General features: G+C 43.8%; 1 protein-coding gene across 8 annotated transcripts in view; it reads left to right on the top strand.

The window, feature by feature from the left end:
* Positions 1 to 24967, top strand: part of sycp2 (synaptonemal complex protein 2) — a 328877-nt gene that overhangs the window by 241895 nt on the left and 62015 nt on the right. For all 8 annotated transcript variants that reach the window (XM_069884683.1, XM_069884685.1, XM_069884690.1 and 5 more), the window contains 2 exons: positions 11523 to 11658; positions 15743 to 15996. In XM_069884683.1, the coding sequence (XP_069740784.1) occupies positions 11523 to 11658; positions 15743 to 15996 (390 nt within the window). The remainder of the gene's footprint in view (positions 1 to 11522; positions 11659 to 15742; positions 15997 to 24967) is intronic.

Here is a 24967-nt window from a genome sequence, read left to right as displayed (position 1 = left end):
GGTCCTGCTGGTTGTGGCTGCAGATGGTGACATTGTCCAGGTATGGGAAAGTTGCTCTTAGATTGTGCTGGTTACCACATGGTCTATCTCCTGACTTCAGGTCAGTCATGGGGAAAACCCATGATACTGGACTATCTCTATGTTGGCGATGTGGGTCAGTAGGTAGACACCCAGCTAGGTGTATTTGTTGACGGTCTGGCTATAGTTGATGATTATCCTAGGGGTACAGTGGGTCCAGATCTTTACTTAGCCCATGATTATCCTAGGTTTGCTGCCCCCTTTTACAACAAGGACCTGGGCTATTTAGGGGCTGGCGCTAGGCTCTATAATTCCTTCCACCAGAAGCCGTCTCACTTAGCCGATAAAGATCCCATTGGCCTGCTGTTGGCCGCTATAGGCTGCAGTCAAGCATCAAGTAGTTGAAGAAGGATGGAGGGAGCACCCATAGGTGGAGAGCCTGCAGGTGCACTGAGGGTGGTTGCTGGACTTTGTGCTATGGATGGTGACTGGGAGGCAAGGGTGAGGCTGTGGAGGTGACACTGGAAATCTAATCCCAGGATAGCCATGGCACAGAGCTTGGTCATGACCAGGAGCCTGAACCCTTGGTATGTTCCCCCCCACCCCGCCACTGTCAAGTTCACCAAGCAGCACCTAGTGCCATGATGGAGTGGTCTAGGCGATAGCGAAGTTCACTGGGTGTACTCTGAGTTTTAGTGTAAGGACCACATTCAGATGCATAAAGCTCTCAGGACTACTGCTATCAAACAGGCATTTTATTACTTATCTATGAACAGCAATGTCCATGGGGAATGTCCTCCGATAGCATGGTGGACGCTAGGACCACCTCGGAATCTGAGTCGCTGCTCCCCAATGGTTATGGTGAGTAGCAGCCAGTGGGTGTCTTTAGGAGCATGAGGTGCGACTAATACATGGTTTTGCATACGCGTCTGTTGACCACATCATCTGGTCAGCAAGTTGGGGTGGATGGGGGTCGGCTGGCCCATGATGGTGGCGCCCAGTAGACGCATATGGTGTTGGCATGGTTGGCCAACATGTCAACATGGTGTTGACTGTTGGCATTATCAGTGCAGGTGGAAGTTGGACGATGAAAGATGCCGGCACCTGGGGTGAGCGCATGGCAGCAGTGTGGTTGGATGGCCAGGCCAAAAGTGACATTGTTGGTGCCTGCAGAAGTGGTGGGTGAAGTAATGGCACTGCCTGGCACTCACATGGAAGCATCCAGAGAGTTGGAAGGGGCTCCTGATTGTCACAGAGGATTACAGCATTCGCGGTGGGTTTGGGGAGGCACACTTTAGTGAGGTGGCCTTTCTTGCCGCATTAGAAGCAATGCAAATTCCTTGCAGGGCAGTTCTTTCAGGAGTACCTGTCCGACCCACAGTACTTACAGTGGCAGACTGCGTCAGCAGCGGTGATCGTCTCTTCCACGTGGGGCTCCTCTGCAACTGCTGTCATCATTGTCAGCCAGGCCAGAGGTTAGAGGAGGCGAGCATTGAAGACCTCTACATGGTGAGCTGCAGCTTCTAGGGGACCATCTCCATGATCCTGGTAAGGGAAGCATTATTTTCCTCCAACAGTCATCTCTGTCAAGTCGCCCTTGACCGCAGCCCTCCACATCCCCAGTAGTCACCTCAGCTTCAATCGCACATGGGTGTGCAAGCTCTCGCAGTGCCCAAAGATAAGTGTCTGCCGTGTCACCTGGCTGCTGTACCCTGATGCTGAGCAGGAACCAGGCCGGTACATACCTTCCATGATGACATTGCTGGTTTGAGATCTGTGCAGTCTCGGATAGCTTGGAAAACACACAGGCTTGGTGCATAGCACCATGATTTTTTTTCTGGTTTGTATTGATGACCTCTGTGTGTGGACGATCACCTCAATCGCATGCTTCCAGACCTCAAAGTATGCTGGAGCGTCCAGAAGTTGAGGGTCAATATCCAGCCTCTCGATGGTGAGGAACTTCTTTATGGTCCTTTAATTTTAAGCTAATTCAATTGTGAGCTCTGTTGCACAAATAATTCTGATGCAAATTTCATAGATTGTACAACAGGCTTTAATGAGCTTAAAACTTGTACACCAATCACAGTATACTACTGGCTCCATGTGTCTGACTGTCCCTAAAGGAGCTGACTGGAGTCTTTATATGGGCCAGTGATTGATAGCTGGCAGGTGGGGCCAGAGCCCCCAGGTTGTCCCCTGCAGTAGGCTGGTAGGAGTGCAGTCAGTGTAGTGGTTGAATCACCACAGTATATCACCAAAGACTCTTGTAAACTTCTTCAGGTGTACAGAGGAGAGCATTCTGGCTGGTTGCATCACTGCCTGGTATGGAGGTGTCAAATCTCAGGACAAGAATAAACTCCAGAGGGTGGTTAACTCAGCCTGTGACATCACAGGCACCAGACTTTACTCATCAAGGACATCTACATGAGGCGGTGTCTCAAAAAAAGCAGCCTCTATCCTCAAGGAATTCCCACCACCCAGGTCATGCCCTCTTCACTCTGCTCCCATTGGGGAAAAGGTACAGGAGTCTAAAGATAAGCACTCAGTGGCACCAGGACAGTTTCTTCCCTGCCATCAGATTCCTGAATAATCAATGAACCAAAAACACTCTTACTTTTCATGCACTTACTTTTCACAGAGTGAACTAGAGCCACCTGCAAGTTGATCATGTATGAAGGTTCAGATCGAGAGGCACTGACTGCAGACAGTTCTGTCATCTGGTCATACCATATGCACATCACATTGAATTTATGGTGTCAGGAGGATGCCATTGGCAATGTGGAGCAAGAAAATACTGTCATTAGATGTCAGAAGCCATTCTTCCACCCTTTGTGTTCAAGCATTCTTCTAATTTGTGCTTCACAGTCAGCTGCTATCCCAGTTATCAACATTCAGTCCAAGGAAGGTCAGAAACCTGTGGTCTTCCTGATCTGGAGTTATTTGGAGTCTCCTATGGCTTTCTGTATCCACTGTCAATGAAATAGAGCAGTCTGGCTCCAGTTATAATAGGATTGGAAAGGATCACAGCGCAGAATTAGTACCGATATCTAACCAGTTGTTCATAGAGTTCAGGGAGAATGGGAGAGATAAAGAAAAACCATGGCAAAAGTCTAGCATTTAACATTATAAAAACTCACATTCCATAGGTATATGAACAAGAAATGCATTTACAAGAAGAGAGTTGGCTAACCAAAGACTTAAAAGGAGATTCACTCATTAACTCCTTTCACATGGGGAGAATATACAGACTCCCAACAGTGCCAGATTCAAATCTGGGTCTCTGGAATTGTAATAGTGTTGCTCTAACAGTGCTATCCTTTTCCTTCTATTTTTAATGGTTTTTATATTGACGTGGAACACCAGGAATGGTTAGGAGCAGAGACTGGAGGTACATAAAGTTCACAGAAAACTATGTTTTGAGAAATGGCTCCCTGCTCTTCTGCATTTAACCTGAGCATGCCAGACTGGTTGCACGTAAATCCTCCTTGGAAGAGACTTTAAAACTTGATTGCTCAGATTTAACTGCATATTCACAGATTTCCTTTTATTCCTGAAAGTTGCCTCTTAAAAGTGGATAAGAACATAATTGGAATTCATAGAGATTCATTGAAAGCTTTGGGATAAAAAGTGCTCAAGCTACTTTTTTCACCGGTGATGAAAAAAGATTTCTTCAAATTTATTTTGTATTTTGGATGTTTCCTGAATCTGTTCAGATTAGTTGTCAATATAGTTACCACTCTTAAAATTTTTGCCAGTAAAATGTTCAAAGACCCTTTTGGAAACATCCAGGATTTCCTGGATAGAATTCCACAAGTAAGCAAAGCAACATTCCCCTCCTCTTGATGGAACTCATTTTTACCCTTAACAATTTTAGTCTTTTTTCTCCAAGTTCAAAATGTATCAATGAGTACACTCATGGGCCCAGCTATGCCTGCCTTTTTTAGGTATGTGGAACAGTCCTGATTCCAATCCTACTATGGTACCACCCCCAAATCTTTCTCTGCAAGATCATTGCAAACATTGGTGCTGCCTCTTGACCCTGTGCAGAACTCAACAATTTAATTAACTTTACTGGTATCTAGGCCAAGATGGCGGCACTGCTGTAACAGCAGTGCTGCCACTGGTGCGGATCTGCGGAGAGCGGGTAGTGGAGACACAGTGCTCCTGAAGGGATCATCTACCCGGTTCGACTGCCGGTGACTCCATGCAGGCTTTAAATGGACTGTAAATGGATCCAAATGTGGTTTGATTTAAAAATTCTGCAACTGTGGGGACTATGCCCAAGATGGCATCACCTATGATTGGCAGCAGCCGGGGTTGCAGACTCCAGGGAAGTGGAGGACTGCCACACAGTACCAAAAAACAGGAAGAACACCCTTTGAGAAGGAGAAGCAGAGACAAAGACCCTGCAGGACAGTGAGCATGGCTGTGGAGCAGTGGAGTGTTCTGTGGTTGAAGAAACACACAGGCGGTAGGCTGTTGGTGACTCAAAACAACAAACACATGCAGGCTCTAGGCTGTGGTCAAGGGATTCACACCAGGCTATGCCTACTGGAGACTGGCTCAAGACTAGTTGAAGGGGCACCGGGTATCAGAACTGGGATGCAAGAGGGTGCCACTGAAGGGTTATGATTGTGTCAGAGGTTCAGATCTACAGCTTGGGCTGCTGATGGTTTGGACTGTACTCTGTGTGGTTGCGGGGCTGCCATAGCACTGGAGGTGAATCCACAGACACTTGAGGACTTTTGCTTTTCTTTATCTGACTGTCAGAAGCACTATAGGCAATTTCTACCAATAGCTAATCTGTCTGCTGTTTCATCTTGTATTCATATGTTGGAGTTTTTAGACAACAAATGGATGAAGGAGAATGTTCTTTACTTTAAAGTTGTTGTAAACAGCCCATGAGGAATGCCATGAAACTGTAAGCCTTCATTACAGATCTCTCATACAGCAGTCTCCTCTTCTGTGTGAGCCCCCTGCTAGCAGCCAAATATAATCAAACAGGAACTATATCCTTAAGACCTTGCTAGTGGCCATGCAAACATAATCACTATCATTACATCTCCCTTTATTAAAACAAAAGTAGCTTACTCTTAACTAACATGTTTTCTTTGTATAATTCTGCAATTTTAACTTTAACACCAGGAACTTATATTTTCATTATTATCAACATTGTTAACATTTTTAAAACTTGTTTTGTGTGTTCATGTTTACTAAAACTTGAAGAGCGAATAAGATAGCACTACTTCATTCTATAATAAGTCTTTAAATTTGCTCTCTGAGTCTCTTAGGAGGATTCACGTGTCTTGACGATCTCCTTATTGATGGTCATTGAATCAGAGTTGTTGCCTCAGACAATGTCTTCTCAGCTGTGTATTCAGGTTGTTCAACAATGTCTGTCTTTCCATCTACTGTGGCTGGTCCCACTTGAAGATCTCGATTTCTTCGCAGAACAGCACCTTCATCTGTCTGAATGGTGTATGATCTTGGATGGACTTCGACTAAGGACTGTTCGCTTCTGAGCCCATAAGTTGGTTTTGTCTTTTAATCTTGCTTGGTCACCAGTGTAGAGTGCTGGTAGGTTTTTTGTCCACTGTCAAAGTAATACTTCTGATTTTATTTCTGTTGTTCTTTGAATTTCCTCACTTTCTCCCCCTCCTTTGTTTTTAGGAAGTTCTCCTGAATGAGTTGGTTTGGTCTTAGCCGACATCCCATAAGGAGTTCTGCTGGTGACATACCACACTTGAGCAGCGTTGTGCAGTATACTAGCATGCTCTGGTAGAAGTCTGTTCCACTGTCTTTTGCCTTGTACATCAGTCTTTTCACAATTTTTCCACTAGACCATTGGACTGTGGAAAATGAGGACTTGATGTGGTGTGTACAAAGACCCACTCTTTGTCAAACTGTCGGAACTTTGAATTGAAAATCTGGAGTCCATTGTCTGTGAAGATCTCGCTTGCCATGTATGGAGAATATGGTTTTCGTACCTGTTATTACAGCATCTGGAGTGGTGGTGTTCAGATACAGGGAGTAATAGTCTGTGACTACAAGATAGTCCTTCCCTTGACATATGATTAGGTCAGTGCCTAACTTCTGGTAAGGTCTTTATGGTGCTGGGTGTGGCTTTAGTGGTTCTGCAGACTTGCTTGCTTGATATTTCTGGCATATTGTACAGTTTGACACTTCATTTGTTATATCATTGTTGATTCTTGGCCAGTACATCATCACTCATGCTTTTTATGGTTTTTGATTCCAAGATGTCCTCCATGGATCTTTTTTAGCATCTCTTTTCTCAGACTCTTTGGGATAAGGATTTTACTTCCTTTGTAGATGATGTCTTCAACCTCTGGTACTTCCACCTTGCAGTTCCAATACTCTGCAACATCAGGTGAGCAGTTCTGCTTCATGTTAGACCATCCATTCAAGATGTTTTTTCTCAGTTGTCTCAGTGTTTCATCTTTGCTTGTCTCTGACCTTATGAGCTCCATTTTTGCATCTGATATGGGCAGTGATCATGTCCATGAAGACGTTCACATCTTCATCCATTTTGGTGTTTACGGGCTTTCTCGTGTCAACAGCTCTAGACAATGTGTCTACTGTGTATATTAGCTTATCTAGAGTGTATGCCACATTCAGTGTATAGTGTTGCAGCCTAATCATCATTCTTTGTATTCTAAGTGGACAGTCATATAATGGCTTTTGGACAATGTAATCAAGGGCTTATGGTCAGTCTCTACACTTATTGCTTGTCCTGTCACAAACTAATGAAATCTTTCACAGGCTTATGTAATGCTGAACAGCTTCTTTTCAATTTGAATGTATGATGCATACTCAATGGATTGCCAGTCATATTTTTACAGAAGAACTGCACCGAGCACACTGAGATGCATTTAATGATATCTTACTGGGTCTTGCTGGGTCATAGAACTGGTTCCCCTGTGAGCAGTTTCTTTAGTTCCCTCCATGACTTTTCGTGCTCATGATTCCACTTCCATTCAATGTTTTGTTCGTCTTCTCAATGGAGCCATCTTTTCTGAGAGGTTGGATATGAATTTACCCATATAGTTGACCATTCCATTGAACCTTTGTACACACATGTTGCATTGTGGCCTTGGCATGTTCCCAATGGGACACCTTTCTGGGATCTGGTCTGATGCCCTCACTGCCAGTAATATCTCCTACAAATGTTAGTTCTGTCACCACAAGTTGGCATTTCTCTCTATTCAGCTTCAGATTTGCTTTCTTTAGTCTCTCATCAAGCTCCCTTCTTGTAGTTCCCCATACTGTGATGTCATCCATTGAGGTATCAACTCTGTCCAGGTGCTCCTAGACCATATGGATAGTTTTGAGATACACTTCAGGAGCTGAGGCAATTCCGAATGGTAACCCTAGGAATCTGTATCTGCCAAATGAACTATTGAATATGCACAGTCTTGAACTTGCTTCATCCAATTTCAACTGTCAAAGTCCTGATGATGTATCTAAGTTGCATTTGCAAACTGTTATATGATTTCTTCACATGTCGGAAGCTTAAAGTGTTCTCTCATTATTGCTGTGTTTAGATCTCTTGGATCCAGACAAATTCTAAGCTTTCCATTCTTTTTGTCCACAACGATGAGTGAACTCACCCTCTCTGTTGGCTTATCTATCTTATGAATCATGTTCAGGCTTACCATCCTGTCCAATTCTGCCTTGAGTTGCTTTATAAGAACAAATGGAACTTTCCTGCATGGATGTATTATCGGTGGCACACATTTATCCACTCTGATCGTGTGTTTTCCTGGAAGGCAACTTAGATCCTGAAATAGGTCATTGCACTCTTTCATGAGTTCATCATAGACTGTCTCTCCTTCGCTTTCCACAATGAGGACTCTTTTTACCAGGTTCAGTTTCACACAGGCAGTTAAACCTAGTAAGGTCTGTACATCCTTTGGTACCACGATGAATGCTAGCATATGCTCTTTGTCCTTTTGTTTCACTTTGACCATGCATTCTTCTTGCACTGGTATATTGGTACCTGAATATCCTGTCACCTTCACTTCTGTTCCATACATCTTTGGTCTAGGTCTAATCTTCTTAAAAATCAGTCTCTGATATTACATTAGTTTGTGCTTCAGTATCCAATTCAGTTACATACTGATCAATACTTTCTTCCATTTTCTGTACACATATGAAAACTCTGTGCCTCTCAAATGTCACGTTATGTTTAGGTATGCAGTATGCCTCAAACTGTTCAATTTTTTCCAATTTTGTCTCCTTCAGCAGCAAATGTGAAGTTATTAAACACTTCCAGGGCTTCATCACCCACAACATGTAAGAAAACTGAGGCTTTCACTTTATCACTTTTCCCGTCAGCTCCGACTGCCACTAAATACAATCCAAAATGTTGTTTGAATCTGTTCCAATTTTCAGCCTCATTATCTGTCAGATGATGGGTGTAATCCTTTCATTTTTCACTTTGTTAGCTTCTCTTCACTGATCAGTTGCTGACTTTAGATTTTTTCTTTTAAAGTATTTCCTTTTAATTTCCTTCATCCCACTTCTGACACCATGTTTCATCTTGTATTCATATGTGTGAGTTGATAGACAACACATGGATGAAGGAAAAGGTTCTTTACTTTAAAGTTGTTGTAAATAGCCCATGAGGCATGCCATGAGGCTGCAAGCCTCCATTACAGTTCTCTCATACAGCAGTCTCCTTTTCTGTGTGAGTCCCCTGCTGGTAGCCAAGTATAATCAATATCCTTAAAACCTTGTTAGTCACCATGCAAACATGATCACTATCATTACATCTGCCATAAGGCAGTCAAAAACAAATTGCAATAATATTGCACTTTTTAATGCATGACAATAAATTGAACCTTGAACATGAACTTTTCCCACATTGTTCACAAGATCATAACATATAGTAGCAGAAGTAGACCAATCAGCCCATTGACTCTACTCCACCATTTTATGATGAGCTGATCCATTCTCCCACTCAGCACCTTCTCCCCATAACCTTTAATGCTCTGACTAATATATCTGTCAATCTCTGCCTTAAAACCACCCAACAACCTCACTTCTACAGCTGCCTGTTGCAAAAGTTCACGATCCTCTGGCTAAAGAAATTTTGCTACATCTTTCTTTTAAATTCATGCCCTTTTATCCTGAAGTTGTGCCCTCTTGTCTTAGACTCCCTTACCGTGGGAAACAACCTTGCTATATCTACTTGTTAAATTTAGTTGGACTGTTCCTCTGTCTCTCTCTCTCCTTTCTAGACCTCTCTGTTTCCATCTCATGAGATAGATTATCCATGGACATCTATTATAAATGCACTGAGTCCCAGAGCTACCTGGACTACCCCTCTTCTAACCCTGTCTCTAGTAGGTTATCCTTTTCTCACAATTCCTCTGCTGCATCTGTTCCTAGATTGAGGCCTTCCACTTCAAGACATCCAAAATGTCTTTTTATGTTAAAGAAACATATGTTCCCCTTCACCCCCCCTGCTATAATTGATAAAGCCCTTACCCACATTTCCATTTCCTGCAGTTTGCTCTGCCTTCCCCCCCCCCCCCCCCCCACAGAGCAAGAATAGATCCCCCTTGGTCTTCACTTTTCACCCCACCAGCTTCCACATCTGACATTCTGCTAACTTCAATGAGATCCCATATTTTCTTCTCAGTACCCATTTCTGATTTTCACAGCATTCTTTCTGATTCCCTGGTCCACTCCACTTTCCATCCATCCTTTCATCCCCTTAAGCAATTCCTGTGCAACCTTGACCCTACATCTACCCCCTGACCTCCTTCTAGAGTCATAAACAAATTGTCCATGGAGGCAGAGTTTCACATGGTCTCTGTCTTTTGGACCAAGCTGGAACTCCTGGTTACCACCCATTTTAATCTCCTCATCATTCTTCTGCAGACAGGATCTCATAACTTTACCTTCTTCATTATTACAGTGAAGCAAATCCAAATGTAAGCTTGAACAGCATATCACTTTCTCTCTCATCTTCCCACCACAACCCCCCAGACCCTTCCACTGACCAAAGGTCTCTTTCTTCCTATCTTCCATCTTTCTCAACCTCTTCTGTTCAGTAACCTATCATTTTCTTGGCTCTTCAGCAACCACTCTCCCAATTCTCCTTACTGCATTAGACTTGTTAAGGAACCCTTACCCCAAATATTGACTGATTGTTTTTCTCTGTGGATGCTGCTTGACTACTGAGTCCCTCCAGTTTCTTTTCGTCCACTCAAGATTCCAGCATCTGCCAATGTTTGCCTCAAGAACCAGTTTTATGTCAAGTTCAGCTGTGATTAGAATTCATTGGGTTTGTGTTTCTGACAGGCTTCTTATAGGTGTAGAGTGCCATTATCAGGTAGAGATGTCAACTCAAGAGATTCTGATTCATTCCGTTTCAATAGATTCATAAATTGTAGAAACAGACCCTTTGGTTCAACTTACCCACACTGACCACAATGTCCCATACATACCACTCCCATCTGCCTGTGTTTGATGCATATCTCTCTAAACCTATCCTGTCCATGTACCCTCCCATATTTTTCTGCCTCAACCACCTCCTCTATTCCATACACTCATCACCTTCTCTAAAAATAATGGCATGTGCACTTCAGCAAAAGTATCTTTGATCCAAAATGTTGAAGGATGTTGAGAATGTCGAGTTGATATTGAAAAGGTATACTTGAAAATTATCAGGGATTATAAAATTGTGCAGTGTCAGGAGAGACTGCCATGACCCAGAGAGCAATTTTATTAGATATCAAAATTATGTTTCTGTTTAAATATGAAATTAAGGAGAAACTTTCTATTAGCATAAATTTACATCACGAGCTGAAGATTCAAAAGTGAGATGAGGAGCAACATAAGCCCCTTTTCCACTGGTACCCTGTCCCAGGAATTTGCTGGGACCAGGTCAAATGAAAAAGGAACATTGTCTGAATGCCAGTGTCAAATGACGTCTCTACCCTTATTCATATCGCCGGTGTTTGCTGACTGGTGTGCTGATAAAACCAGTGGAAAAGGGACAGCGAAAGATCACTGTTTCCGAACCCTGGGATGAGTATGTTTAGCGGAAAAGCAATTTGTGTCCCAGTTAAGGGTGACACAGTGGAAATGGCACAAAGAGCTTCCTATCCTGGGACACTGCACTGCCAATTAACTGGGATGCCAGTGGAAAAGGAGCTATATTTACATAGACTCTAATCTTAAATGCAGTAGTGTTGTAGTATTTATAATAATATTTTTCATAAGGGAATTCATAAATAACTAGGAAGAAACAAATTGGAGTACAGTTCTTCAAAGAGATAGACCTTAGACACAATGGCCCATTGCCTCTTCCTGAGTTGTAATATTCAATAAATTTGCTTTTGTTTGGTCATATGTACAAAACTTTAAAGGGTCAGAGATTCTAAGAGAGAGAATCTTGTTTGCTCTTTGATTTAACTGCAATCCACAGTAAAAAAAAAAAATACTTTGTTCTGAATAGTTTTCCTTTGTTTCAGCCAGTGCCTGCTAAGAAGATTTGTAAGGACTACAAGGAGAAAGAAACCATGCCAGCTCATTATACGCAACACAAAGAAATATCAGATGTTTCAACATTACCATCAGATGAAAATACATCAGTTGAGAAGATGAGATGTAAGAGTTAGAGGATGGACATGTCTATCTGAAAAAATACCAAGTCAGATCTCAGGGCAAAATTTTTCTAGACTGGTACACAGATTAATTCATAATTTCCAAACATTCTATGAAGTTATTTTGGTGACAGGAATTAATTTATCTTTGATTTTGAATTTATAATCTGTTCCCCTCAATGTACATTTGAAGAACTGCATGTCACTTTTTGAATTAGGCATTTGAGAGTTCTTAGCATTTAACAGTGAATTCATTAATTTCAAATAATCAGCTTTTCCAGTTCATATCAGAACTAGCCAGTTCTGATGAAAGGTTATCATAAATTAGAAACATTAACTTTATTGTTTTTCCTTTGTAGATGGTGTTTAACTTGCTTTGTGGTCACAACATTTTTTTTAATTACAGATTTCCAGTATCAGCTGTTTTAGCCTTAATTTAAATAGAAGTCCTACAAATTGTATATTTTCTTTAGCTGTATAATGAACCAGAGTTAAAAAGGTAGCTGAAGGTAAGGGAACCCTTAGGAGGCTGTGGTCATTATATGATAAAATTTGCCCCACTGTTTGAGAGGGTAAATTCAGATGCACAAGTATACCAGTGGAATAAAGGAAACTACAGAACTGTGAGAGAGGAACTGGTAGAAGTTGATTGGAAAGGCAGGGAGGAAGGCAGAGCAGCAATGGCTGGAGTTTCTGCAAGAAATAAAGAAGATGCAGACTGGTATATTTTAAAAAAAAATTGAATGCAAAAAGGACACAATTGTGGCTGACAAGAGAATTTTAAACCAAAGTAAAAGCAAAAGAAAGAGCAGACAAGGAGCAAAAATTAGTGGGAAGATGGAGGACTGGAAAGTTTTTAAAAGCTTACAGAAGGCAACTAAGGTCATTAGAAAGGAAAAGATTAACTTTGAAAGGAAACTAACAAATAATATCAAAAAGATACAAATGGTTTTAAAATATATTAGAGTAAAAAAGAGGCAAGTGCAGATATACAGAAGGACTGACAGAAAATGGCACTGGAGAATTTGTATGGGAGACAAGGAGATGGCAGAGCAACTGAAAGAGCATTTTGCATGTCTTCAATGTGGAAGACATTGGCAGTATACCTGATTTTCAATGGTATCAGGGATAAAGGCGAGTGCAGTCAGGATTACCAAAGAGAGAAGGTGTTTGGGAAAATGAATGGTCTAAGGTTAGTTAAGTTTCCTGGACCAGATAGAATGCACCCTCAGGTTCTGAAAGAAGTAGCTATAATAGAGATTGAGGAGGCACTAGTACCATTAATGATCTTCCAAGAATCAACAGATACTGGCATGATTCTGAAGGACTGTAAAATTGCAAAGGTCACTCCACTATTTAAAAAGGGAGGTCACAGCAAAAAAGGAAATTATAGACCTGCTACCTTAACATCAGTGGTTGGGAAGTTGTTGGAGCCTATTGTCAAGGATGAGGTTACAGAGTACTTGGAGGTGCATGTCAAGATAGGGCAAAGTCAGCATGGTTTCCTGAAGGGAAAAACTTGCCTGACAAATCTACTGCAATTTTGTTTGAGAAAACCACAAGCTAGCTAGACAAAAGAATTGTATATTTTGATTTTTTTTTTAAAACTTTGACAAGGTGCTGCACATGAGTCTGCCTAATGAGATGAGAGCTCATGGAATTACAGGAAAGATATGAGCATGGATAGAGCATTTCCTGATCAGCAGGAAACAAGAGTGGGAATAAAAGGTTGGCTACTGGTTAGGGTTAGTGTTGGGGCTGCTTCTTCTTTACGTTGATTGTTAATGATTTGGATTGCAGAATAAATGGCTTTGTGTCTAAGTTTGCAGATGGTTCAATGATAGGTGGAGGGCCAAGTAATCAGGAAGAAACAGAGAGACAGATAGGTTAGGAGAATGGGACATTGAATGCTGTACAATGTTGGAAAGTGTCTGGTCATTCAATTTGGTAGAAGGAATAAAAGGATGGGAGAAAATTCAAAAGGGACTTGGGAGTCCTCATGCAGGATACCCTAAAGGTTAACCTCCAGGTTGAATTGGTGGTAAAGAAGGTGAATGCAATGTTGGCATTCACATCTAGAGAAATATAAGAGCAGGGATGTGATGTTGAGGCTGTACAAGGCATCAGTGAGGCCACACTTGGAGTACGGGGTACAGTTTTGGGCTCCTTATTCAAGAAAGGATGTGCTGGTGTTGGAGAATATTCACAAGAATGATTTCTGGAATGAAAGGATTATCATATGAGGAACATTTGACAGCCCTTGATCTGTACTCAGAGTTCAGAAGTATGAGTGGGGTCCTTTTAAAAGTATTTTTAATGTTAAAAGGCCTGGATACAGATGATGTAGCAAAGCTGTTTACTTTAGCAAAGGAGTCAAGGGCAAGAGGCACAACTTCAGGATTGAAGAGCACCCATTTAAAACAGAGTGGTGAACCTTTGGAATGTACTTCCACAACTACTTGTGGAGACCAAGTCACTGGATGTACTTAAGGCAGAGATTGATGGGTATCTGAAGAGTCAGGGTATCAAAGGTTATGGGGAGAGGGCAGGGAAGTGGGGCTGAGTGATAGAATTGGCCTACTTCTGCTCCCATATCTTATGGTCTTTAATACCTTAACTCCAAAGCTTAAAACAGCTATGCCTGGAAATTCCAGTGCACACTGAAGGATATGCTGGAAAGTTATAGAGGGTAGTAACTGGTGGGACAACTATCTTGGTCTTGTCACATGAAAATTCAGTTTGGCTATAGGCATGACATAAATCTGAGGTAAGTGGGTGGGGAGATTGGAAGAGTAAGAATATGAGGCATGAAGGACTTGACAGGATTCTTGAGTGCAAAGAGTGAGGTGTGCAATTGATGAGATCCTTAGTGATGAAGTTTAAAATGGGAGAAGGGAAATCAATATTTTGGTATCGGTGTGTGTCTGAGAAGAATCATACTGGCACTGTTCTGTGATTGGTGGGGGGGGGGAGAATGAATTAAAGACCTGAAAACTAACTGGTAGTGATGGAGAGGTTCAGAGTCAGAGGAGGTGCAGTAATGGGTATTGAGATAGTATCGTTAAAATTGGGCTAGATTTAATTGATTATTTCAGTGACCCTACAGGCCTTCTAGAACGGTGGAATGGAGGTTATCCCAGGAATGCCCAGCCACAGGTGCTGCCACAATCACATTGCTCAACTTTCCTGGAATCTTTCAAAGGAGTATTTCACAGGGAATTGCATCACCCTATCTGTTTATTACATAGTGATTATTGGAGCAGTGTTACTCACAGCATGAAGTTTCATGCATACAAAATAACTTGGAAATGGTTCACTTTTGGAATATCTTATTTTCAAGTGCATTTAGCTGAAAGAAAAAGACTAATGCAAGTAAGTTCTGAGGCATTGGTGGTTGTACATTTTTAATATTGACATCTCATGGAAGATCATTCGTGATCTGCCAGTATTAATCCATCAGTAGAAATGTTATTATAGGAATTATCACTAACATGTTGGGAAGACTGGAATCTAATAATGATGCTCAGTTTTCAAAATTCTGAGAAATAACTGTCAATCTAATTGCTAGGGCTGGACATATGAAGTCTGAGTGCTATATTGAATGAAAATAAGCATTGAATCTTTCAATTAATGTGATTCAACACAAGTTCCTTCCGGAGTTCTGTTCAATCTCAGTAAAGTATTTAATGGCTTTAATGCCATTCTCCACCATGATTACTACCTATCTTACTGAGTTCTTCCTATAGTTTGTATCTTGCTCCAGATTCCAGTGTCTGCAGTCGCTTATGTCTCCATAAGACAGGTAGTTTGTGTCTACAAGAAAATTGCCTGAACATTCTTTTGAGCAACACTTTCTATTAAGCATTGTAATGCTCCTTCATTGTCTTAATAAATTACATAAAACTTACCTATAGGAACAAAATATATCTGGATATTAATGTAACTGCTTTTTATTTATTTGAAGCTCCAATGTTGAATTAAAGTCAAAATTTGAAAGGTAATGAATTGTCTGTTTAGAAGCCTATACTCAATTTCTGCTTTTCATTTCATATAATTATGAATCAATTGTATTTTTGCTTGAATATTAGATGAAAGGATGTGCAAGCCGGTAACTTTATCTACCAGTAGATCTTCATCTCCACCTGAATCTGAACCATCCATTCAGCGTGAGTCTTCACTGGAATCATTACAGTCTCCCAATCTTTCAATGAAATTTACAAAACCTTACAAATCTGCAAAAGGCATTCTGAAAACAGAAACCCCACTATCATCACCATATTATTCAACTGCAAAGCCAACTTTTTCCTGTGATTTTTCTCCTGCTGTAAGCCCAATTTCTCAGGTAAGAAAATGTTTTATTTTTAATATTGTAGTTTTAATATGGGATATATGATACATATCTTTACTTTCACAAGAGTCAAATTTATGACACACTTAGAGGGATGGGTGTCAATTGTGAAATTGTAGTTTTATAAAAGAATAATGAATATTGTTTTATTTATTTCAAAAATCAAAATCTTGCATCAACTTCCACCCGCTCAGAATGAGACCCTGTGTTAAAAATGATTGGAACCATAAAAGACTACAGCATAAAAGCAGGATTTCAGTCCATGTCTAGTCCCATGAACCTGCACTCAGAACTGTGTCCCTCCCATCCAAGCAACTATCTAATCTTCTCTTAAATGTCAAAATTGATCCTATATCCACCACCTCCTCTACCAGCTTGTTCCACGGTCTCACCACTCTGAGTAAAAATAAATCACCTTTCATTCTTAACCCATGATCTCCAGTTCTTGTCTCATCCTCTTAATTTTGGATACATCTATCAAATCTCACATCATTCTACAAAACTCTAGGGGATAAAGTCTTAACCAGTTCAACTTTTCCCTGTAACTCAGCTCTTAAAGTCCCAGAAACATCCTTGTAAATTTTCTCTACAGTCTTTCATTCTTATTGAAATATTTTCTGTAGATATGTGATCAAAACTGCACACAATACTTCAAATTTGGCCTCCCTAATGTTTTCTACAACTTCACCATAACATCCCAACTCCTGTACTCAATATTTCGACATTGCCAATGGGCAAAAGTTCTCTTTATGACCCTATTCATCTGTGGAATTTTCAAGCAATTGTGTATCTGTGCTACCAGACCCATCTGTTCTGCCGCATTCCACAATTTCCTGTTTACACTTCTCTTACCTGCATTAAATTACATCTTCCATTTTGCAGCCCATTTTTCCAGCTTGTTCAGATCCCGCTAAAGGTTTGAGAGATTCCTTGCTGTCCACAGCACCTTCAATCTTATTGTCATCTGCAAATGTGCTGATCCAATTTACCACATTATCATCCAGATGGCAAATAATGGATTCAGCACCGATCCCTGAAGCACATACTAGACACAGGCCTTCAGTCAATCCTCTCTGACTAGCTTCTCCCACAAAGCCAATGTCTTAACCAGTTTTCTCATTCAGCCTGGATGCCAAATGACTGAACCTTCTTGAACAACCTTCCACGTAGGATCTTGTCAAAGGCCTTACTAAAGTCCATAGATAAAACAGCTACTGCCTTTGCTTCATTAATTTTCCTGGTAACCTCAAAAAACTAAGATACATTAACCACACACAAAGCCATATTGACTATCTTTAATCAGTCCCTGCCTATCCAAGTACTTTTATATCCAGTGTCTTGGGATACCTTGCAACAACTTACCCACCACCATTGGCCTATAATTTTCTTGTATTATTCTTAGAGCCTTTCTTAAACAACAGAACATTAGCAATCCCCCACCTGTGACTGCATGTTTTAAACACAAGTCCTTGAGCCCCTACAATTTCTGCACAAGCCTCCATCAGAATCTGAGGGAATATCTGGACAGGACCTGGGATGTACCCATCCTTAATTGCTTAAGATAACAAGACTTGCCTCTTCTGTAATCTGTATAGGGTCCATGATCTCACTGCTGCTTTTCCTATTTACTTCTATAGACTCAGTATCCGTCTCGTGAGTAAACACAGATGTTAAAAAAAATTTAAGTTCTCCTACATCTCTTGGTTCCATATGTAGATGACCACTCTTTTCTTCAAGAGGACACTTTTTTTTAAGCCCTCCTGATTTTTTGTTTTCTTCTATTTCTAGTACTCCTCAAGTACCGCGTTGTTCCCTGCTGCTATGCACCTCCTTCTTAATCAGGGCTTCAATATCTCTTTAAAAACTAAGATTCCTTACACCTTTCTTGCCTTTAATTCTGACAAGAACATGAAAATAAATTAAAAATGGCGGAGCTGCTGTAACAGCAGTGCTGATGCTGATACAGAACTGTGAAAGCAGAGATACAGTGCTGGTCCAAAAGATTCAATTGTCCTGTCTGAATTGCAGCAGGTCTGTAAGGTGTTAAACGGCCTGTTAAACAAGCTGATGATGTTTGTAAGTAAAACCTTGCAACTGCAGAGGCCTGTGCTCAGCAGCAGCCACAAGGGGTTGCAGACTCGGAAAAGCAGACTGGCACAGGGCACCAGAAATGGAAGAACTCCCAACCTTGAGAAGGAGAAGCATGGGAGACAACCTTACAGGATGGTGACCATAGCAGTGGACCTGCGAGAGACTCAGCAGTTGAAGGACCCACACAGGCTGCGGGAGACTTACAGTTGGGGGACACTGTCTCATGGAAACCAGGTCTTGGATCCCGGATTCATAGGGCAAGAAGGTCACCTAAAGGCTTCCTGATCTGGTTGGAGGTTTGGATCTGGAACTTGGGTTGTTGATGAATCGTACAGGATTCTGTGTGCCTGCAGAGTCTTTGAGAGTGCTGGATCCATGGCAACTTTGTTTGCTTTATAATAGACAAAAGTTAAAGTATATCATGTATGTTACATTTTTAATGTGTGTAGAGCTCGTCGAAAGAACCAAAGACTTGATGATCCAAACCAAGGCTTTTATTAGCAAAAGACCGGAGCTCTTCACAGGTGGCCGACCAGTCCGGAATGATCCGACCTGGCTAGGGACACAACCCTTTAAGGCCCAAACAATAGGTGTGGCTTAGCTCTCAGCCAATCGCTGTAAGCACAGTCTAGATACAGTAACTATATACACTATGTACATTGGTGATAGATCTGTACTATCACATTCACCCCTTCTTGGAGAATTGACCCTGGGAAAAAAAACAAAAACGAGGGAGAGAATGAAAAGGAAGGGGTAGGTCAAGGACTGTAGCGGTCAGGGGGTCTGACCATCCGGCGTGACCGCCGTGGTGCCGGGATTGGGGTCGCTGGAGTGGTGTCGCCAGCGGGCTCATCGGGTGCGACTGCTCCGTCGCTCAATTCCCCAGTCGTTTTGTCGGCAGGGTGGCCCGGGTCATTGGGGTGCTGTTGGTCCTTCTGTTGCGGCACGGGGCCTGGAGCATAAGGAGTTAGGGGGTTTGCTGGGTCTACCGCGTCCTGAGCTAGGTCCCGCACCGAAACAGTGTCCTCCCGCCCGTCTGGGAACTCCACGTATGCGTAATGTGGGTTCGCGTGGAGTAGAGTCACTCGGTCGACCAAGGGGTCGTTCTTTGAGTGCCGGACGTGGCGTCGCAAAAGGACGGGGCCAGGGACGGTGAGCCATGCCGGTACAGTGGTTCCCGATTCGGATTTCCTCGGGAAAAGGAACATCCTTTTGTGGGGGGTGGCATTTGTTGCAGTACATAGGAGGGAGCGGATGGAGTGTAAGGCACTAGTGAGAACCTACTGCCAGTGAGAGGTGGTGAGACCTTTAGACCGGAGAGCCAGTGTAACCGCTCTCCATATGGTGGCATTCTCCCTCTCGACCTGGCCATTACCGCGTGGGTTATAGCTCGTGGTCCTGCTTGAAGCAATACCACACTCCAGAAGGTACTGTTGCAGCTCTGCACTCATGAATGAGGACCCCCTATCACTGTGGATGGAATTGGGGTACCCGAAGATGGTGAAAATACTGTGAAGGGCCTGTATCACTGAGGTGGCAGTGGTGTCTGGGCAGGCCACAGCGAATGGGAAGCGGGAGTATTCGTCGATGGCCGTAAGGATGTAGGTATTACGGTTGGTCGACGGTAGGGGTCCCTTAAAGTCTACGCTAAGACGCTCGAAGGGGCGGGTGGCTTTGATAACGTGGGAGTTATCCGGACGGAAGAAGTGGGGCTTGCATTCGGCGCACACCGAACAGGCTCGGGTCATGGAGCGGATCTCCTCGACTGTGTAGGGTAAGTTGCGCGCCTTGACAAAGTGAGCAAACCTAGTGACCCCTGGATGACAGAGCGCCTCATGGAGTTTCCGTAGTCTGTCCATCTGTATGCTGGCGCACTTCCCCCTGGAGAGCGCGTCAGGCGGGTCGTTGAGCTTACCAGGCCGGTACAGGATGTCATAGTTAAAGGTGGAGAGTTCGATTCTCCATCTGGCGATTTTGTCGTTTTTTATCTTACCACGCTGGGTGTTGCTGAACATGAAGGAGACCGCGCGTTGATCAGTCAACAGTGTAAAGCGCCTCCCAGCGAGGTAATGTCTCCAACGACGTACCGCTTCAACTATGGCCTGGGCCTACTTCTCGATCGAGGAGTGTCTACTCTCTGGACCCTGGAGGGTTCTGGAGAAGAAGGCTACAGGCCGACCAGCCTGGTTCAAGGTGGCTGCCAGGGCGAAGTCGGATGCATCGCTCTCGACTTGAAACGGGACAGACTCATCGATCGCGTGCAGCGTCGCAGCAGCGATGTCAGATTTGATTCGATCGAAAGCCGCTGTGGCTTCGGTCGAGAGGGGAAAAGAGGTGGTCTTGATAAGAGGACGTGCCTTGTCGGCGTAGTTTGGAACCCATTGGGCGTAATACGAGAAAAGGCCCAGGCAGCGTTTGAGAGCTTTCTGGGTATGTGGGGGGGGTAAGTCCATTAAGGGACGCATGCGGTCAGGATCTGGCATGACTATCCCGTTTTCCACCACACAACCTAGAATAGCGAGTCGTGTGGTCCGGAAAACACACTTGTCCAAATTGTAAGTCAGGTTTAGCTGACGGGCAGTTTGAAGAAATTTGTCTAGGTTGGCGTCATGGTCCTGCACGTCGTGGCCGCAGATGGTGATATTGTCCAGATACGGGAAGGTAGCGGTTAGCCCGTTCTGGTCCACCATCCTGTCCATTTCCCGCTGGAAGACCGCGACACCATTCGTGACCCCGAATGGTACCCTGAGAAATTGATATAGCCGCCCATTCGCTTCAAAGGCCGTGAATGGTCGGTCCTCGCAGCGGATCGGGAGCTGGTGGTAGGCCGAACGTAGGTCAATAGTGGAGAAAATGCGGTACTGGGCGATCTGGTTCACCACATCCGTGATGCGTGGCAGGGGGTACGCATCCAGGAGTGTGAAGCGGTTAATGGTCTGGCTATAGTCGACCACCATCCGTAGTTTTTCCCCATTCTTGACAACCACCACCTGGGCTCTCCAGGGGCTTGAACTGGGTTCGATGATGCCCTCATCCAGCAATCTACGCACCTCACTCCTAATGAATTGCCTGTTTTCGTAACTATATTGCCGACTTTTGGTGGCCACAGGCTTCCAGCCAGGGGTAAGGTTTGCGAAGAGTGCTGGCGGGGCAATCCTGAGTGTGGAAAGGCCGCAGGATTGGCCCCGGGGCACGGGGGCAGGTTGCTTGGGTGCTTCGGGAGTGGGGCGATGGCAGACCGAGAGGGGGGCGTGGGGTCCCCCAAAGTGTAGGGACACCGTTTGGAACTGACACTGGAAGTCTAATCCCAGCAACACTGGGGCGCACAATTGGGGAAGGACGAATAATTTAAAGTGGGTGACCGTCACGCCCTGTACTTCCAGCATGGCGATGCAATACCCCTTTATCCCAGTCGAGTGCGACCTCGTCGCTAATGAGATCCTCTGGGTAGTGGGGATAATGTCAAGTCCCCAATGGAGGGCCAGATCTGGCTGGATAAAACTGTCAGTTGACCCAGAGTCAAATAAGCAATTGGTGTAGTGTCCATGCACTTTAATCAGTTCCATTGCTCTGGTGAGGGGATGAGAGCATTGCTGGTTTAATGTTATTGAAGCAGTTGACAGGGGAGTTTTGCGCGATGACGTCATGCAATGGGATGACGTCACGCAACGGGATGACGTCGTCAACGCTCGAGGAGCAGGTTGGAGAACCTCCCGGAAGTGCTGTTGTGGCGGGTGAATGGTAAGTAGTGGGGTTTGTAGTTGCTCGCGATTGGCGGTCGGGCCCTGGCGGTCGTCAGCGATGGACGCTAGGGTGAGCACCTGGTTGGCCGCGGGGGTGGCTGCGGCGGCGGTAGTGTCAAGTGTTCCGCACGGGGGCGAGAGGCAGGCCATCACCATGGTTGCGACGGTGGGTTGCCCCTTCCGGGTTCGGCGTCTCCGTGACGTCAGGCGTTGCCGTGCAGGGGAGCCCTCGCTTTCATTGGACGAGAGCTCTGGGGAAGAAGAGTTTGAATGGGAAAGCGGCGATTGGGCTTCACACGAGGCACTGTGTTGGCTGGCGGCCATTTTAGACCTACAGACTGCAGCAAAGTGGCCCTTTTTAAGGCACTTCTGGCACCTGGCTTTTCTTGCTGGGCACTGGGATCTGCTGTGCTTGTCCCTCCCGCAGAAATAACATTTCGGGTTCGCACGGGGCAGGGTAGCAGCAGCCGACAGGCCGTCAGGGGTAGGGTAGAAGGGCACTCTACTCACATCAGAACGAGGGGTCCAGTCCCTAGAGAGCTCGGTGGACTTTAAGGCTGCATCCTCCATTGTGATTGCAATCCGGGCCACGTCCTCTAGTTTTTCTACCCCTTGTTCGAGCAAGCGCAGCCTCACTTCGTTCGATCGGAGCCCGGCCACATAGGCATCCCGGACGAGATCATTTGTGATCTCGGCAGCAGTTTTGTCCACACAGTTACAGTCCTTGCCCAATGCCTTTAATACTTGTAAATATGCCCTGCTGGACTCACCGGGCTGTTGCTTCCTCGACGCAAGCACGAGCCGGGCATGAACTCTGTTCACCGGTTGATCATACAGTCCTTTCAGTACCTTTATGGCTGCGGTGTAAGTGGTCTCATCCTGGATGTTCTCGTAGACTCTCAAGGACACCATAGACAGCAATGCTGTTAGACGCTGGTTATCCTCCTCTACCTGAATGAATCTCAGGAAGTTTTCAAAGTTCAGCAGCCAGAAGTTAAAGGCTTTGAAGGCTGTAGCTGACTGTGGGTCGATATCAAGTTTTTCTGGCCGAGTTAAACGCTCCATCCCTTTCAAAAAAAATTCTTTTTGCTAATAAAATTGTAGAGCTCGTCGAAAGAACCAAAGACTTGTTGATCCAAACCAAGGCTTTTATTAGCAAAAGACCAGAGCTCTTCACAGGTGGCCGACCAGTCCGGAATGATCCGACCTGGCTAGGGACACAACCCTTTAAGGCCCAAACAATAGGTGTGGCTTAGCTCTCAGCCAATCGCTGTAAGCACCGTCTAGATACAGTAACTATATACACTATGTACATTGGTGATAGATCTGTACTATCACAATGTGTTATTACATGGCAATAGAAGGAATCTTTAACCTTGAAACCTTCACTTTTGAAAATCTCCCAGTTTCCAAGCATGTCTTGCAGCAAACAACCTGATGCCTGATCCTTTTTAATTCCATCAAAATTGGCCATTCTTCAATATGAAATCTCAACTCAATGACCAGACCATTCTCTTTCCATAATTATCTTGAAACTAATGCCATTATGATCACTAGATCTTTGTAGTGGGGACTGCTACATCCTGATGAAGGAAACTTTTCTGAACACATTTGACAAACTAACCCATCCAGCCCTTTTTGATTATGGCATTCCTGGTCAATACGTGGAAAACTAAAATTACCTACTGTTAACAACTTGTGTTCCTTGCAACTATCTGGTATCTCTCTATGAATTTTCTCCTTCAATTCCCACTGTCTATTGGTGGTCTGTAATATCCTTTCTCTTTCCTCATTTTGCCTTCCAGTCTGTTATGTCCAAGAACTACAGTGACATTTTCTATGATTAGCATGTCACCCCTCCCCCTTTCATAAATTCCTCTCTATCATGTCTAAAACAATAATACAGCAGAACCTGCCCCTCCTGCAACCAAGACTCACTAAATGTCCATATTGTCATAAATCCACATGTTGATCCATGCACTAAGCTCATTTGCCATTCTCACAACTTGCATTGAAATAGATGCAACTGAGAGCATTATTCTCACCATGTTCAACCTTCCTACTTCTGCCTTTATCTGCAGACCCAACAACATTTTTTTGCAATAACTACTCTGTTATCGGCTCTGGCACTCTTGTCCCTATCCTCTGCAACTCTAATTTAAACTACCCCCCCCCCACCCCACTTCCTAAGAATATTGGTCCCCCTCCAGTTAAGTTGCAAGCTGTTCTCTACAGGTCCCAACTTCCCTGGCAGAGAATCCATTTATCCAAAAATATGAAATCTTCCCACTTGCACCATTTCATTAGCCATGTATTAAGCTGCATTATCCAAATTCTTGACTCACTAGCATATGGAATGGGCAGTAATCACAACCCTGGAGGTCCTATTTTTAACCTAGCACCAAAATCCCTGAATTCACTTTGCAAGACCTCATTAGCCTTCCTACACACATCATTTGTTCCAACTACTGCATCTGGCTGTTCACTCTCCCAGTTGAGAATACTATGGATTTGATCTGAGATATCCCTGACCTTGGCACCTGGGAGGCAGAACCATGTGGGTGTCTCATTCTTGTCCACAGAATTTCCTTTCTGTACTCCTGGCAATTGAATTTCCCACTCCCCTTCTGAGCCAAGGTCCATATTCCTGACCACTGTAGCTTATCCTGGTAGGTTATTCCCCTCAATAGTATCTAAAACTGAATACTTGTTGAGGGGAATGACCACTTGGATATCTTGTATTGACTCCCTATTCCCTTTTTCTTTCCCAATGTCATCCAGCTACCTGTTTCCTGCTTCTTGGGTGTTATTGCTTCTCTGTGACACCTGTCTTGTTAACTTCTGCCTCCTGAATGATCCAGAGTTCCAGCATTAGTTCCTATTGCAGTCTGTAAAGAGCTGCAGCTGGAGGTACTTCTTGTCAACTGCTTTTACCTCTGCTTTCTTACTGAAACCTTTTCTTCCCTGATAGAGCTGCTATCATAGCCAGCACTTGATCCACTTCCTCAGCCTCAGCTCGCTGAAGCCTCTTAAGTCCCCACAGTCTCACTGACCACTCCAGATTGTCTATTTCATTTGAGCCTCTCTTTATATTGGGAGCTGGCTCAACTTCTCAGTAATCTGCCGCCAAT

The sequence above is a fragment of the Narcine bancroftii genome, chromosome 6 (assembly GCF_036971445.1).
Source record: "Narcine bancroftii isolate sNarBan1 chromosome 6, sNarBan1.hap1, whole genome shotgun sequence".
Lineage (NCBI taxonomy): Eukaryota > Metazoa > Chordata > Chondrichthyes > Torpediniformes > Narcinidae > Narcine > Narcine bancroftii.
Note: the sequence above shows the minus strand (reverse complement) of the source record. Positions and strands in the feature narration are given on the sequence as shown.